We start from the raw sequence: 14,187 nt of genomic DNA, 5'->3' as shown, positions 1-14,187 counted from the left end.
GTGTGTTATATAACTATTTCTAAATAAATACAATTTTATATACATTTTATATACATTCCAATTACACTCACCTAGTTCTCTTATCTCCTTCCCACTGGAAGGCTGAGGCAGGAAGCTTGCAGTGAGCTACAAGCTTTCCTACTTTGTGAATTCTAGGCCAGCCTCTGCTACATATTGAAACCCTGTTTCTAAAATAAAATAGAGACTGGGGAGATAGCTTAGCAGTTAAGAGCGCCAGCTGCTCTTGTAGAGTTTGGGTCCCAGCACCACCCATATGTCAGCTCTCCACTCTCTGTAACTCAGTCCAAGGAGAGCCAACACTGTTTTCTGACCTCCCAGGCACCTGGCACACAGGAGGTATAAACATACATACATGCAGGCAAAACATCCATGCAAACACACACACAAATTTTTTTCATTTTAAATAAAAGTATCATTTCTATATGATTTCTCATCTCTATTGATTGCAATGTAACATAGACTCTAGTGCACTGTGTCAGTTCAGTATTAATGTATTAGTCTAATACAGTGTAACAGTTGTGACGTACACTATTTGGGAAACATGAAGTAGTCTGAATGCTCAGTACAGACACTTTTCCCCCGGAAAAAAAAAATTCAATTGTTGAGCCCACATATGCCCTATTTACTATTTGGCTTTTTATTGAAAAAGTGTGGGTGGGGTGTGGAGCCCTTTCCTGTCATGTGCAAACATAAAGACTGGGTTTGATTGCCAACACTGCATAAAAATAGAAAACAGGGCCACTGAGATGCCTTAGTGCATAAAGATGCTTGCCACCAAACCTACCTACCTGAGTTCAAAACCTGGGACCCAAATGATAGAGGTGAGAGCTAACTCCTGCAAGTTGTCCTCTGACCTCTATGTGCACACTTGCCAAATATGTGTGCCCCCCCTCATATACACACACAATAAGTAAAAGTCATTAAAATTTTGGGGGCTAGAGACTGGGTAAAAAAAATAGAAAAGAAAATTTAGGGACCGGCATGGTGTCCCACACCTTTAATCCCAGCACTGAGGAGGCAGAGGCAGGTGGATCTCTGTGAGTTCCAGGCCACCCTGGGCTACCCAGTGAGACTTTGTCTCATGAAAATAAACAAGTAAACTTTATTAAGTTTAATAGTAAAAATTAAATGACTTAGGTAGTTCCACAATTTCAGATAATCAGAATCTAAGCAGGGGTTCTAGTCTGTGAGGCCCCCAGACAAGCCCTGGGCATGTCTATGAGATCCTCTCCTACCCCACCCTCCCACCTAGATGTGGACGAGTGCAGCCAGGACCCCAAGCCATGTTCCTTCCTCTGCAAAAACACAGAGGGCACCTTTCTGTGCGCCTGCCCCCGGGGCTACCTGCTGGAGGAAGATCTCAGAACCTGCAAAGGTGATGTCCTTCCTTCCCTCCATCTTCTCTGTCCACTGTTGCTCTCCAGACACTCTCAGCTCCATAGACCCCACCACAGCCAAAGTATGTCTCTTGTCCCTCCACCAGTGGCAAGAGCACCCTAATTGGAGTGTCAAGAATGATCCCAGGTCCCACACCTGAGCCAGGGCTCTTAAGCTCCACTCATGGTTGGTCCTTGAGTCATCACCTCTCAAACCTACCTGCTAAGCAACCAAGCACTCAAACCTATACCCCATTCTATACATTACACTCAAACCCACCGTTGAGCTACATCTTTCAAACCCCCTCTGAACCCTGCCTCTTAGCCAGTCCCTTATAGCCTCATCTTTGAGCACCCTCCTCAAGCTAGCCCTTGAATCTTATACCCTCAAGCCCAGCCTCTGAAACTTCCTCTCAAACCATACTCTAAACCCACGCCATGTCCACACACCCTCAAGCCTGTCTCCTCAGCGCCCTCCCCATGCTCCTCTGAGTACTGCCCCCTTAGCCTTCAAGTCCTCTGGCTAAGCTCCACCCTTGAGCACCCCTTGATCCCTGTCCACTGAACCCTTGGATCCCCCTGTGTTGCAGACCTGGATGAGTGCACCTCCAGGCAACACAACTGCCAGTTCCTCTGTGTCAACACCATAGGCACCTTCACCTGCCGCTGTCCTCCTGGCTTCACCCAGCACCACCAGGCTTGCTTTGGTGAGTTGTGTTATCTAGTCCCTACCCCACTCCCCACACAACCTGACAACCCTAGCCTTCACATGTGTGTGGTACAAAGGAAATCAAGCACTACTCATGTGTCATGCATGGAGGGCATGGGATGATTAGAACACAGTCCCTGGATACTCACATCTTGGTGGCATCTAGAATCTTCTTCATTACCCTAGGGAGATGGAAGCCTACCCTTAGAAATCCCTCTGGCCTGGGCCCAGGACTTCTCCTCTTGCCCATGATCCATCCCTGCTGGGTCTCTCTTATTGAGCTTGCCCAAGGTGTTCCCCAAACTCCAGGAGTTTAACAACCACTCTGGAGAAAGTAGTTCAAAAGCCAAAGTCACAAAGCTGTCTGCCATAGCCTCTTAGCATCCTGTGGGCCTGAGGGAGCTAGAACTCCTTCTACCCAGCCCAGCCAAGGCGAACACTCAGTCCCCTCCCACAACCCTCTTAGCCAGCACCGCCTGTAGTAATGATGTTCATAGACTATTAGGTTGATGAACAAATGGGCTTGGAACTGATGGGCTAGTCTGTAAAAAGTGCTTGCTGCTCAAGCTATGAGGAGTTGAGTTCAGATTCCTATCATCCACAACAAAAGCCAGGCACTTCTGGGGAGGTACAGAAAGCAGAATCCCAGGGTCAACCAGTCCAGCCAAATCAATAAGCTCCAAGTTCAGTAAGAAACTCTCAACAAAAAGGTGGAGTGACTAAGGAAGAAACCTGATGTCAACCTCTGGCCTTTACATGCACACAGAAGCACACACACACCACACACACACACACACACACACACACACACACACACACACACACACAATTTTTTTAAAAATAATACATTAGGGTTGAGTAAAGAGATTGCTATGCAAGCATATGAACTGGAGTTCTGATGCCCAAAATCCACATAAATGCCAAAGAGCATGGTGGCTGCCTGTTATTCCAGCCTAGGAAAGCAAAGACATGAAATCCTCAGAGCAAGCTGGCTAGGAAGACTAACCAGATCAGGGAGCTCTGGTTTGATTGAGTGGCCCTGCCTGTCTCAGTGTACAAGGCAAAAGGGAGACTGAGGATGACTGCTGACGTCAGCTATGAGCTTCCATGAGCACTTGTGTATACTTGTGTGCACGTGTACACACACACAAAAACACACGTGCATGTAACCATACCACACACAAATGGAAAAATAAAAATTCAAAACAGACACTAAAGATTTACTGTTGCAAAGTTTTAGAGAGTAGAAGCCCAAGATCCAGGTGCCAGCACAGCTGGTTCCTGGTGAGAGCTCCATCCCCAGCTTGTAGCCAGTCACCTTCTTGCAGCCTCACATGGCCAAGATTTAGGGTGTTCTGACAGACAGACAGACAGACATGCAGACAAACAAGATTCCTGTCTGCTGATGTCTCTTCTTTTTTTTCATTTTCTTTTTAACATTTATTTTTAACAATTGTTTTTAATTTCTTTTTAACATTTATTCTGTGTGCAGAGGTGTGTGTGTGTGTGTGTGTGTGTGTGTGTGTGTGTGTGTGTGTGTGTGTGTGTGTTTTCATGGCAGTGTGGAGGTCAAAGGACAACCTTTAGGCATCGGTTCTCTCTTTCCACCATGGGGTCCAGGAGATGGAACTCAGTTACTCAAGCTTGGCAGCAAGCACCTTTACCAGCTTGGTCATCTCGCCTATGCCATCCCCATTTTTTTTAGGATAACAGTGTCATGCTGACCTGTAGTTCACCAAAGAGGCTGGGCTGGCTAGGGACTACTACCACCCATGCCCAACTTTTTCTTCTCTTTTCTTATAGTATTTTAACTCACTGAGCAATCTTTACACACACACACACACACACACACACACACACACACACACACACACACACCTAACTTGTTGGAGTTTTGATTGAGATTTTACTTCTGCTTTTGTTTTTTGTTGGTTTGTTTGTCTGTTTTGGTTTGTTTTGGGTTTTGGTTTTTTTGTTTGGTTGGTTGGTTGGTTTTGGGTTTTTGTTTGTTTGTTTGTTTGTTTTTGTCCAAGAAAGGGTTTTCGCTGCCTAGCCCTGGTCCTGGCTGTCCTGGAACTTGCTCTGTAGACCAGGCTGGCCTTGAACTCACAAAGGTCTGCCTGCCTTTGTCTCCTGAGTGCTGGCATTAAAGGCATGTGTCATAGCTCCTGGTCTGAGATTTTACTTATTTTTAGTTTATGAGTATGGATATTTTGCCTGTATATATGTATGCATGTATGTGTGTCACATGCATGCAGTGCTTGCAGGAGCCACAGGCGGGAAATCCCGTGGGTCTGGAGTTATCGACTTTTGTTATCCACCATGTGGGCTTGGGAAGTTGAACAAGGATCCTCTAGGAAAACAGCCAAAACGACTCTTAAGCACTGAGCCCTTTCTCCAGCTCCACCCTCTCCCACTTTTTTGAGTCAGGGTCTCTCATTAGGCTCTGGAGCTCATTGATTAGGATGAACTGGCTGCCCATCCCCCAGGGACGACCAGCCTCAGTGGGAGATGACAAATACCAAGTCTGCTTCTGAAGCCTGAACTCAGGTTCTCATGCTTGCACGGAAACACTTAACTGACTGAGCTAGCTGCCCAGCCCCTTGTTTTACTTTTTGTTTTGAGACAGGGTCTCACTAAATTGACCTCGATAACCTTAAACTTGTGGTTCTCCTGCCTCAGGCCCCTAAGTAGCTGAGATTATGGGCCTGTGTAAGCACATCTGACTGCATATGGGCTTGTTAACTCTTTAAAAACAGCATTCAGATGTCAGGAGGACATGCAACCACTAAGCCACATCCTCAGCCCGGTTTTGGTAATGTCTGATTCTCATAGCTGGAACCGTCCTAAATTCTCACATGGTTAAATCCACTGAATTCTCATGCTACAAAGCAAAGACAAGTAATTGTTTTCTCTGTTGTAACTGAGGAGCCTGGAGGAGTCAATAACCCCGGGTTACATAGCTTTGAATTTCAAGCAAAGCACTTTCCATGCAGGACCACAAACACTGGCTGCCATTCTGTGTGCTAGGAACAATTTGTACCTCATTTCACAAAGGAAGAGACCAGCACAGAGAGGGGGGAGTGACTCTTCTGAAGCCACACAGTGTAGTGTCATCCCCTAACCACAAAGCAACCCTGCCCATTCTCTGTCTTCTATAGATAATGAAGAGTGCTTGGCCCAACCTGGCCTATGTGGCACCCATGGACACTGCCAGAACACCCCAGGCAGCTTCCACTGTGAGTGTAATAGAGGCTTCATCCTGGACAGCTCTGGCCACAGCTGTGAAGGTGAAGTGGAGCTTGAGTGGGTTCCCAGCCAGGGGGATGATCCCAAGAACCACTCACCAATCTTCTCTCCTTCTTTTTCTTTCTCTGTGTCTTAGATGTAAATGAATGTGACAGGCCCCATCACTGCCAGTTTGGCTGTCAAAATGAGCTGGGGGGCTACCGCTGCAACTGTCCCCAAGGCTTCACCCAGCATTCCCAGTGGGCCCAGTGTGTGGGTGAGTGGCAAGGGCTGGGAGGAAGCTAAGCACCCACCAGACTCTTTCCAGAGCAGACAAGTAGGAGCCATTTCCCCTGCAGGTGTTGTGACAAGCTGACCCATCTATAAATCAAATGGGCCAGCCCAAAAGGTTTGACCACTGGGACATCACTCGACTGCTGAACAAACATGGCACAGTGTTCAAATCCATTTGTTACAGAGTGGTGGCCTGACTACCCAGAAAAAGTGTTGCACCAAAAGACTGGGGTTGATTAACAATGTCTACCAAGCATGCAACAGAAAGAATGTGATTGATTAGCAATCAATCTGCCACAGGCAGAGCAGAAAAATTTGGCAATGCTTTCCATAGGTGCAAAAGAATAATGTGGTTGATTAGTCATGTCTGCCATGAGTATAGCCATGCCCCTAAAGACACACATGCTGTGTCTTTGCATCTTTGTCATAGCAATTTCAGAGGCTCTCGAGTTAGAGAGCTCGCCTTCTGTATCACAATTCTCTCCATATTTTTGCTGCCCTGAGAATTCCTTTCGACTGCCTCATCTCTATCACTTTCAACATCTCTCCCATAGAGTTTTTTCTTTTATTTTTGAGATTATAATATAATTGCGTTATTTCTCTCATCCCTTTCCTTCCTCCAAACCCTCCCATACACCCTTCCTTTCTCTCTCTTCCAAATCCATGACCTCTTTTTCTTATTAACTGTATTCCAGGCATACGTGTATATTAGCTTTTACCCTCTGCCGTTGAGGAGTCCTCTTGCTCTCCTGAGACCTGTGACTTCTCAGCTCTCACAGGCTTTGCAGCAGAGCCTGGGAGTTGTGAGGGAAGATGATAGACAGAGGGTAGAGGAGGACAGACAGTCTGGGGGCCTCTGACAAGCTTACTGGAAACTTTGCACAGTAAGGCGTACTGTGGTTGATCAGTATTGCTTATTGTGAATACAGAAAGTAGGGCATGAGGTGCTCCTAGTATCATAGGCAGAGTCCAAGGATGCTGCTCAATATCCAACAGCACTCAATCCTACCACAGAATGACCTGGCCCCACATGAAAAAGCTTGTTCTAGAATAACCTACCACTAAGGACACAGGGGAAATATTGAGAAATGCTGTAGGGACCCAGAGTATAATAATCAGTGGCTGAAGGAAGGCAGATATAGTTTGAGAACTCCTAATGAGTTTACTGGAAGCTTTACATAGTAAAGAGTACTGTGATTGATTAGTAATCTAGTCTGCCATGGGTGCAGACTAGAGTGGTGTGTATTTGTGTGAATGGCTCCAGGCATACAAGGTTTCTTCCATTCTGTTCCTCCTTTTCTCTCTGCCTACAGATGAAAATGAGTGTGCCTTGTCACCCACACCTTGTGGTAGTGCCTCTTGCTACAATACACTTGGCAGTTTCCGCTGTGTCTGCCCCTCTGGTTTCAGTTTCAACCAGGACCTTGGAGGTTGCCAGGATGTGGATGAGTGTGCAGAGCAAGGCAGCCCCTGCAGCTATGGCTGTGCCAACACACCCGGTGGCTTCTTGTGTGGCTGTCCCCAAGGCTACTTCCGGGCTGGACAAGGGTAAGAGGCTCAAGTAGGATGAGCAAGAGTGTAGTGAGTACATTATTCATGCCCTGATCATGAACATTGGGCTCATATACACACAGAATCCATTAGCAAAGCTCCATCTGACTATGTATATAGATGCTTACATACACACACAGAGAATTGGTCACAGGGAGTATCTGTGCACACCTCTAGCCCAGTACAGCCAGTCATCCCTAAATGTCAAAATACATGAGTACATGTCTGTGTCATTATTCCATTTTTCATTCAGGCTTGTGTGTGCCCACTACCTGGAGATATTTGTGGGCCATTCATGATCCAAGTTATCACTCATGAATAAACACATATGAACCCTCACACACACAAATAAAGTCCTTGCGGCATATCCAGGGAAGATTGCTTCCCTTACCCCTATTATGTGACATGATTCTTGGGAGACACGAACAAACATCTACTCACCCCAGATATGGAACCTACAAAAAATTAGAGTAAGGATTCAATTAAATTCCAACTTGTGAACCACTGAGTTTACTACTAACCAATGGGTTACTTGGAGGACTGTGGGTGAGAAGTTATCTACAGAAACATAGATGACCCAAAGGCAGCTGCATCAATGAAAGCCCATGGGCTGGAGGGATGGCTCAGCAAATAAATGTACTGACTGCTGTCTTCCCGAGGTGCTAAGTTTAATTCCCAGCCTCCAAATGGTGGCTCACAACCATCTATAAGTGTAGTGCCACAGGATCCGATTCCCTCTTCTGGTGTTCAGACATACAGACAGACAAAACACCCTTACACATATAACACATAAATAAATATTCCTAAAAGAAAGAAAGCAGGCCCACCCAACATGGGTAATGACTCAGGGAATCTGTGATCTTGGAGCTCACTGCTAGATTTGCAGGCACCTTAACAGGAAGGAGAGTCTCCTCAGTTTTCCTTGCTGCTTACATAACCATGATAGGGGTGGGCGTCTTATGCATCTAGTAAGTTTTAGGGAGCTCCTGAAAATTATGTGTTGCTTATTTCCTGTGTCTTGTGGAACCTTCCTCAAGGACAGAATGCTTTATCAACACCAGAAAATTGCTATACAATAACACCACCTCCATCTCATGGATACCCAAATTCAAGGATGTTCTAGTCCCTTATATAAAATGACATGGTGTTTGCACAGAACCTGCACACATTCTTCCATTTACTTTAAATCATTGCAGGCTGGGGGTGTCACTAGGTGGGTAGAATGCTTGCCTAGGATGTACCAAGTCCTGAGTTTGATCCTCAGATTGTGTCCACCAGTCACGGAGGCACATGCCTATAATCCCAGTGCTTGGAAGGTACATGCAGGAGGAGCAGGAACTTAAGGTCATCCTCTGCTATATAGCAAGTTTGAGGTTAGCCTGGGTTACATGAGACCCTATCTTGAAAATAAATAATTATCTCCACATAATTTATGACACCTAATACAATATAAAACAGCATGTGTAATTGTTTCACTGTTTTATTAAGGGGATATTAACAAAGAAAAAGTCTCTAAATGTTCAGTAGGGAGTTAACTAAGACAGGCCTAACTACGTAAAAGATCACAACACTGTAAGCATCTTCAGTCCTTGGATAACCAGTTGAATGTGACAGTGCAGAACCTGTGGATACAGAGGGTAGACTGTGTTTTGCACAAGGGGGTGCTTTCTTTATTCACATTGAAAGCACACTCATCCCAGTGGACACAGGTGTGTGTGTGCACCATCTTCCATACATACATGTAGGCCCCCAAGTATACATGTTTCTGGATATACACAGATACATTCTTCTATACCATTCTATATCATCCTATTCTTGTGTTCATACCAATACCCAGGTAAACCAAGGGACACACACAACCCTCCACACAGCCATGCCAACACACACACACACACATTTGCATGATGGTGTCTCTGCCCATGGCTCAGAATGGGCTGTGATGGGAGATGTTGGGGGAGGTTCTACCAGCCTGCTTCTGAAAGTTTTTCTCATACCATCTGGCTCAGACACTGCATTTCCAGCCCTGGTATCAACTCTGGATCTCAGGCCACCCCAGATGAGGAAGAGTCGCTCTCACCTGAAGCCTGCTATGAATGCAAGATCAACGGCCTCTCACCTCAGGACCGACCTAGACGCAGCGCCAGTGGAGGCCATCAGGTGCCATGGGGATCACACTGGGTGGGCCAACTACGGTGCTCTCTGAGGGAGTCTGAAGGAGGCTGTGATCCCTCAAGAGGGAATACGAGGTCTAAGAATGTGCTTAACTGGTAAATTACTTGCCTAGCAGGCTGGAGAGATGGTTCAGCGGTTAAGAGCACTGACTGCTCTTCCAGAGGTCCTGAGTTCAATTCCTGGCAAGCACATGGTGGCTCACAACCACCTTGAATGAGATCTGGTACCCTCTGCTGGCATGCAGACAGAAGACTGTATACATAATACATAAATAAAATCTTTTAAAAGAATTACTTGCCTAGCATGCATGCATGAGGTTCAGGGTTCAAACCTCAGCACTGCATAAAACTAGACATCCTCAGCTCTTTAATACATTTGATATTGATATTATCCTAGGCTACATGTGACTCTGCCTCAAAAAAGGGAAGAGAAAGGCAGGCAACCATCAGACTACATGTCTCAACTTCTCCCTCATATCATGGTGCCCAGGACTTTTCCGGGAATACATCCTTAGGCACTTACCTCATTCCTGTGCAGTTAAGGCCCCTACTAGACAGATCCTGAGCAATCTGTAATAAGCAAACAGGGGGAGAAAAAAACCCTGCCCCTTGATTCTCCAATGGGGGAAAAAGAAGTCATTAAGTAAAACATTGCATGCTTTATAACATGAAAAAAAATGATCCATGTTACAAAGAGAAATAAAGCCAGAGTGGGGTGGGTATGTTAGGTCTGAGAGATGTTCAACATGCAGCTAACTAATAGGGTATGGATTACTTTATCTTCTGTTTTCTTCAGTTGGTTTTTCCTTTGTTTAGGAAAAAACTTTCCATGTAGCAATTATCCCACATTTACTATTTGTGGCTGTATTGCCAGCCCTTGGTTTTCTTTTTTTTATTAAAATATTTTTCATTTTCCATACCAACTCCAGTTCCCTTTCCCTCTCCTTCTCCCACCCTCCCACCTCCCCACTTCCCACCCATGGTCCTTCGTTTCCAAGGGGAGTGGAATTGTTGCCAAGGACCCTGGGCTGGACACAGCATGCTGTGGAGGGTATTGCAGTGTATTTGCCTGTAATACCACTGTTTGCCAGGAGGTGTCAATAAAAGCATATGTCTGAGCCACTCTGCTCAGAAAGGAAAGATTTCCCAGAACCAAGGGCAGAGAGGCTGAAATAGCTTTCTCTCAAACGTAATAGCAGATCACTCCACAGGCATGTAAATGAAGTGAAACAGACACGGCACAACCCATGGGGGTAGGGGGATAAACACAGATAACCCTTTGTGGAATCAGATTTATCACCCAGCCTAGGGTGGCCTGTCATTGAGGCCAATTGGCTTACTGAGGGTACTGTCCTGCTGCCAAGATCATGAAGGCACTTCAGAAGAGCTCAAATAAAGAAGGGCTTGTCATCTGTACACAGGGTCTGCTCAGAGAGAGCCAGATACAGGAAGTACAGTGGAAGCCAACGGAAGGCTCTTCTGGGGCCTCTCCTTGCTCTTTCTGTCCTAGCTGGGTACTCTGTTTATATCTATAAATGATTCTGGCATCATTTTGGAGATGTAGTTTTTGTTTGTTTTGTTTTGTTTTTCCAAAAAGGCCCTTGGTTATAACATCAGTCACCTAGGCTGCCTCTGAACCACCGTAAGGCTCCAGAGCCAGATGTTACCTGCCTGACCTGTTTGCTGGGTTTTCAAAGCAAATCTTTGATTCCCCTACCTGTTGCTTTTTTATTTTGTTTTTGGTATGTTTGTATCTGTAGGTGTCTGTGTGTGCATGTGTGTCTATATATGTCTCTCTCACACACGAGTGTGCGTACACACACAGAGAGAGAGAGAGAGAGAGAAAGAGAGAGAGAGAGGGAGAGAGAGTGAGAGAGAGAGAGAGAGAGAGAGAAAGAGAGAGAGAGATGCATATATATGCTCTAGTATGCCACAACTGGAGAAAAGACGTCAACACCACTGTCTTACAATTTTTCTCCACCTTTTTTATTTTAATATATTTATTTGGAGATGGTAGTGATTGTGTGTGTATGCATTCATACACAAGACATGGGTATGGAAGTCAGTGAAGACTTGGTAGGAACTAATTCTCTCTCCTTCTCCATGTGGTTCTAGGGAATCAAACTTGGGTCCTCCGGTTTGATGGCAAGGTCCTGTACCTACTGAGCCACCTTGTAAACCCAGCTCCACTAATTTGAGACAGGGTCTCTCACTAAACCTGGAGCTCACCATTTGTCTATACCACTGGACAGCAAGCCCCTGGGATCCTCCTCCCCCTGCCTTCCAGTGAGACTTTAGGCCACCATACCTAGCTTTCTACGTGGGTGCTGGGGATCCAAACTTAAATCCCTATGCTTGCACAGCAGACACTTTATTAACTGAGCCATCTCCTTAGTCTCTCTCCTCTTGGGTTTCTTGTTTTGCTTTGTTTTGCATTTCCATCAAAGAACCAGATTTGGCCTTTACTGTTAAGTCCTCAGCCTTAGCTGATCTCGGCCTTGTATGAAGATAGCTAGACAAAGAAGCCAGGCTTGCATCTTTATTTACAGTTTCTGACAGTTCATTTGGTCCCTTCCCCCAGGTGAGCCTGGCCACCCTTGATGCGGAAGTCCCCTTGACCTTGCGTCTGCACATCTCACACCTGAGCCAAGTCAAGCATATCTTAGAATTTCGACCAGCTCTTGGGAGTCTGGAACGCCAGATGCGTTACATTATTGCCAGAGGCAACAACCGAGGTTTCTTCCGCATGAGTCACCTGGACGGCTTCAGCTCCCTGCAGCTGGGCCGTAGGAGACCAAGACCTGGCAAATATCAGCTGGAGGTGGTGAGTATAGCAGGATCTCAGGGCCAGCTAGAGCCAGCAACCCGAGCCTTGCGGCTAACAGTCCAATTACAGCTGCTCTAGCAGAAAGAAGCTTCTATGGGCCTAGAGTTCCCATGGCATCTGAAAGTAAAGATTCTGGAACTGGCTAGAATTGATTTCTGGGGCAATGGCTGACCAAGTTGAACCTCAAAACTCAGGAAGAGCAGAATATTAATTACACTATGACCTCAGATGAACCCAGCCTATGCATACCCAGGGGGCTCCCAGCACCTACGCCTCTCCTGGACTCAGCTAGAAGGCTCAGCATTCATCCCTCCACCCCAGAGCCAGGGTCAGCAGGAGAGACCCCTTGTGTTCACTGCTCCTTGTCATCCTCAAGCTTAAACTTCAGGCTGCACTATGACTTGCCAAGGGTGTTGGTAGGACATTGGAATGGTGTCTAGGGTGGGTGTGGGGATCATCCCTTGGAGAATGAAAATGGGAAACCTTGTCCCCTACATCTTGACAACCATTCCCCAAAGCCTGGGCTAGGGTTCTAAAGACACTTTTCTATTGAAACTGAAGATACAATAAAGTCCTGGGGGGCGGGGTTAAATCTGCCTATGTGTTCTCAAATAAGTAGATGCTATCTCCTCCTACAAAAGCCACACAGACACACACACAGGACCGCTGCCTGGGCAAGCTGGAGGACCCAAGCTGGTCTTGGTAGCCCCAGGAGTACCTGGCCTTTGGCTAAAAGGTTCTTTGTCTCAGGATGTGGGGAAGAGAGTGTATCAAGGGACCATCACACCTGTACATTTGGCACAAACCTGAAGCGTTAATCTAATTAATCTTAATCAATAAAAAAAATCAGGAGTCAAATATCAAAATAAAAACCTGGAAGATCAGAGAACCAGGAGCAGCCACCAGTGAATTCCTACCTTTGTGATTCCTCCGACCGGAAGGGTTGAGATCTGCTCTCTGCCATATCACTCCCTATCTCTCTGTACAGTCCTTCAGACCGCTATGGTTAACTAGTGGCTGCTAGCTCTGCCCTCTGACTCCAAGCAAGCATTATTTGACAGAATACAAACAAAATGTCATACAACATTTCCCCTTTTTGTCTAAATAAAAAAACAGGTTTTAACTAACATAATAAAACTATATACAATAAGTACAATAACTATATACCAATATAAACAGGCAATGGTGATATTACCAATGTCTAGTCCATATGCATTTGACAAATTCAGAGAAAATACTCCATTATCTACCCTAACTTAGTGGTCCAAAGTGTTGGATTAATGCACTTTCCATCCTAACTCATATTACCATCCCAAAACTATTTTTATGTCTCTCAACCTTATACAATTTACATCCCTTTTTAAGTTTCTCTTTTTAATTTTCATTTTAGAAACAATCTTATTTTACATATCAATCCTCCCATCCCCTCCACCTCCCATCCTCCCATGACCCCCACTGACTCCCTCCAACCCACCCCCTACTCACTGCCCAAGGACAGTGAGGGCTTCCACAGGGGATCATCAAAGTCTGTCTTTGTGAGTTTCTTTTCTGAATTTGTTAACAACAAAAACTATAACTACCTAGCTTCGACTCCATAGTAAACCTGAGAAGGATATGATATTATCTGAGTAAGCTGGAAGTACAAGCAAATGACTTCCAAAAAATGGGAGAAATGACAGAAACAGCTGGCTGCCTGGACAGTCACCCAAGTTTCCTCTGCAACGTTGGGGAATCCATCTTTGGCCTATAGGCCTAGCATATCTGACAGACTTTTCTGTGAACCAGGATATTCTGAGGAACTGTCCTGCCTTGTCTTGCAAAATTCAGCACTCACTTTCTTTTGTGTCCTGCTTGTCCAATTTGGACAGCATACTGTCAGCAGTTGAGGCAAGGGCAATTTCTTGCCCAGTGGCTTACTTTTTGCCACAAAGTAGGTAAACTCCATATGGAGTTTCTTCAATGCCCATCATCTTCTCTGTGGTAGATTGGTGCTGATAGGAGCAGACATGT

The 14,187-nt window shown here is 45.6% G+C and overlaps 1 protein-coding gene across 1 annotated transcript in view; it reads left to right on the top strand.

Annotated features, from left to right (window-relative positions):
* Fbn3 (fibrillin 3) overlaps positions 1 to 12,699 on the top strand; it is a 77,356-nt gene extending 64,657 nt beyond the window's left edge. Inside the window, 7 exon segments of the mRNA XM_035444164.1 lie at positions 1,274 to 1,396; positions 1,988 to 2,104; positions 5,268 to 5,396; positions 5,492 to 5,611; positions 6,942 to 7,176; positions 9,186 to 9,336; positions 11,932 to 12,699. Coding sequence (XP_035300055.1) covers positions 1,274 to 1,396; positions 1,988 to 2,104; positions 5,268 to 5,396; positions 5,492 to 5,611; positions 6,942 to 7,176; positions 9,186 to 9,336; positions 11,932 to 12,255 — 1,199 coding nt within the window. The 3' untranslated portion in view covers positions 12,256 to 12,699.
* The last annotated feature ends 1,488 nt before the right edge of the window (positions 12,700 to 14,187 follow it).

Source organism: Cricetulus griseus, chromosome 4 (assembly GCF_003668045.3).
Source record: "Cricetulus griseus strain 17A/GY chromosome 4, alternate assembly CriGri-PICRH-1.0, whole genome shotgun sequence".
Lineage (NCBI taxonomy): Eukaryota > Metazoa > Chordata > Mammalia > Rodentia > Cricetidae > Cricetulus > Cricetulus griseus.
Note: the sequence above shows the minus strand (reverse complement) of the source record. Positions and strands in the feature narration are given on the sequence as shown.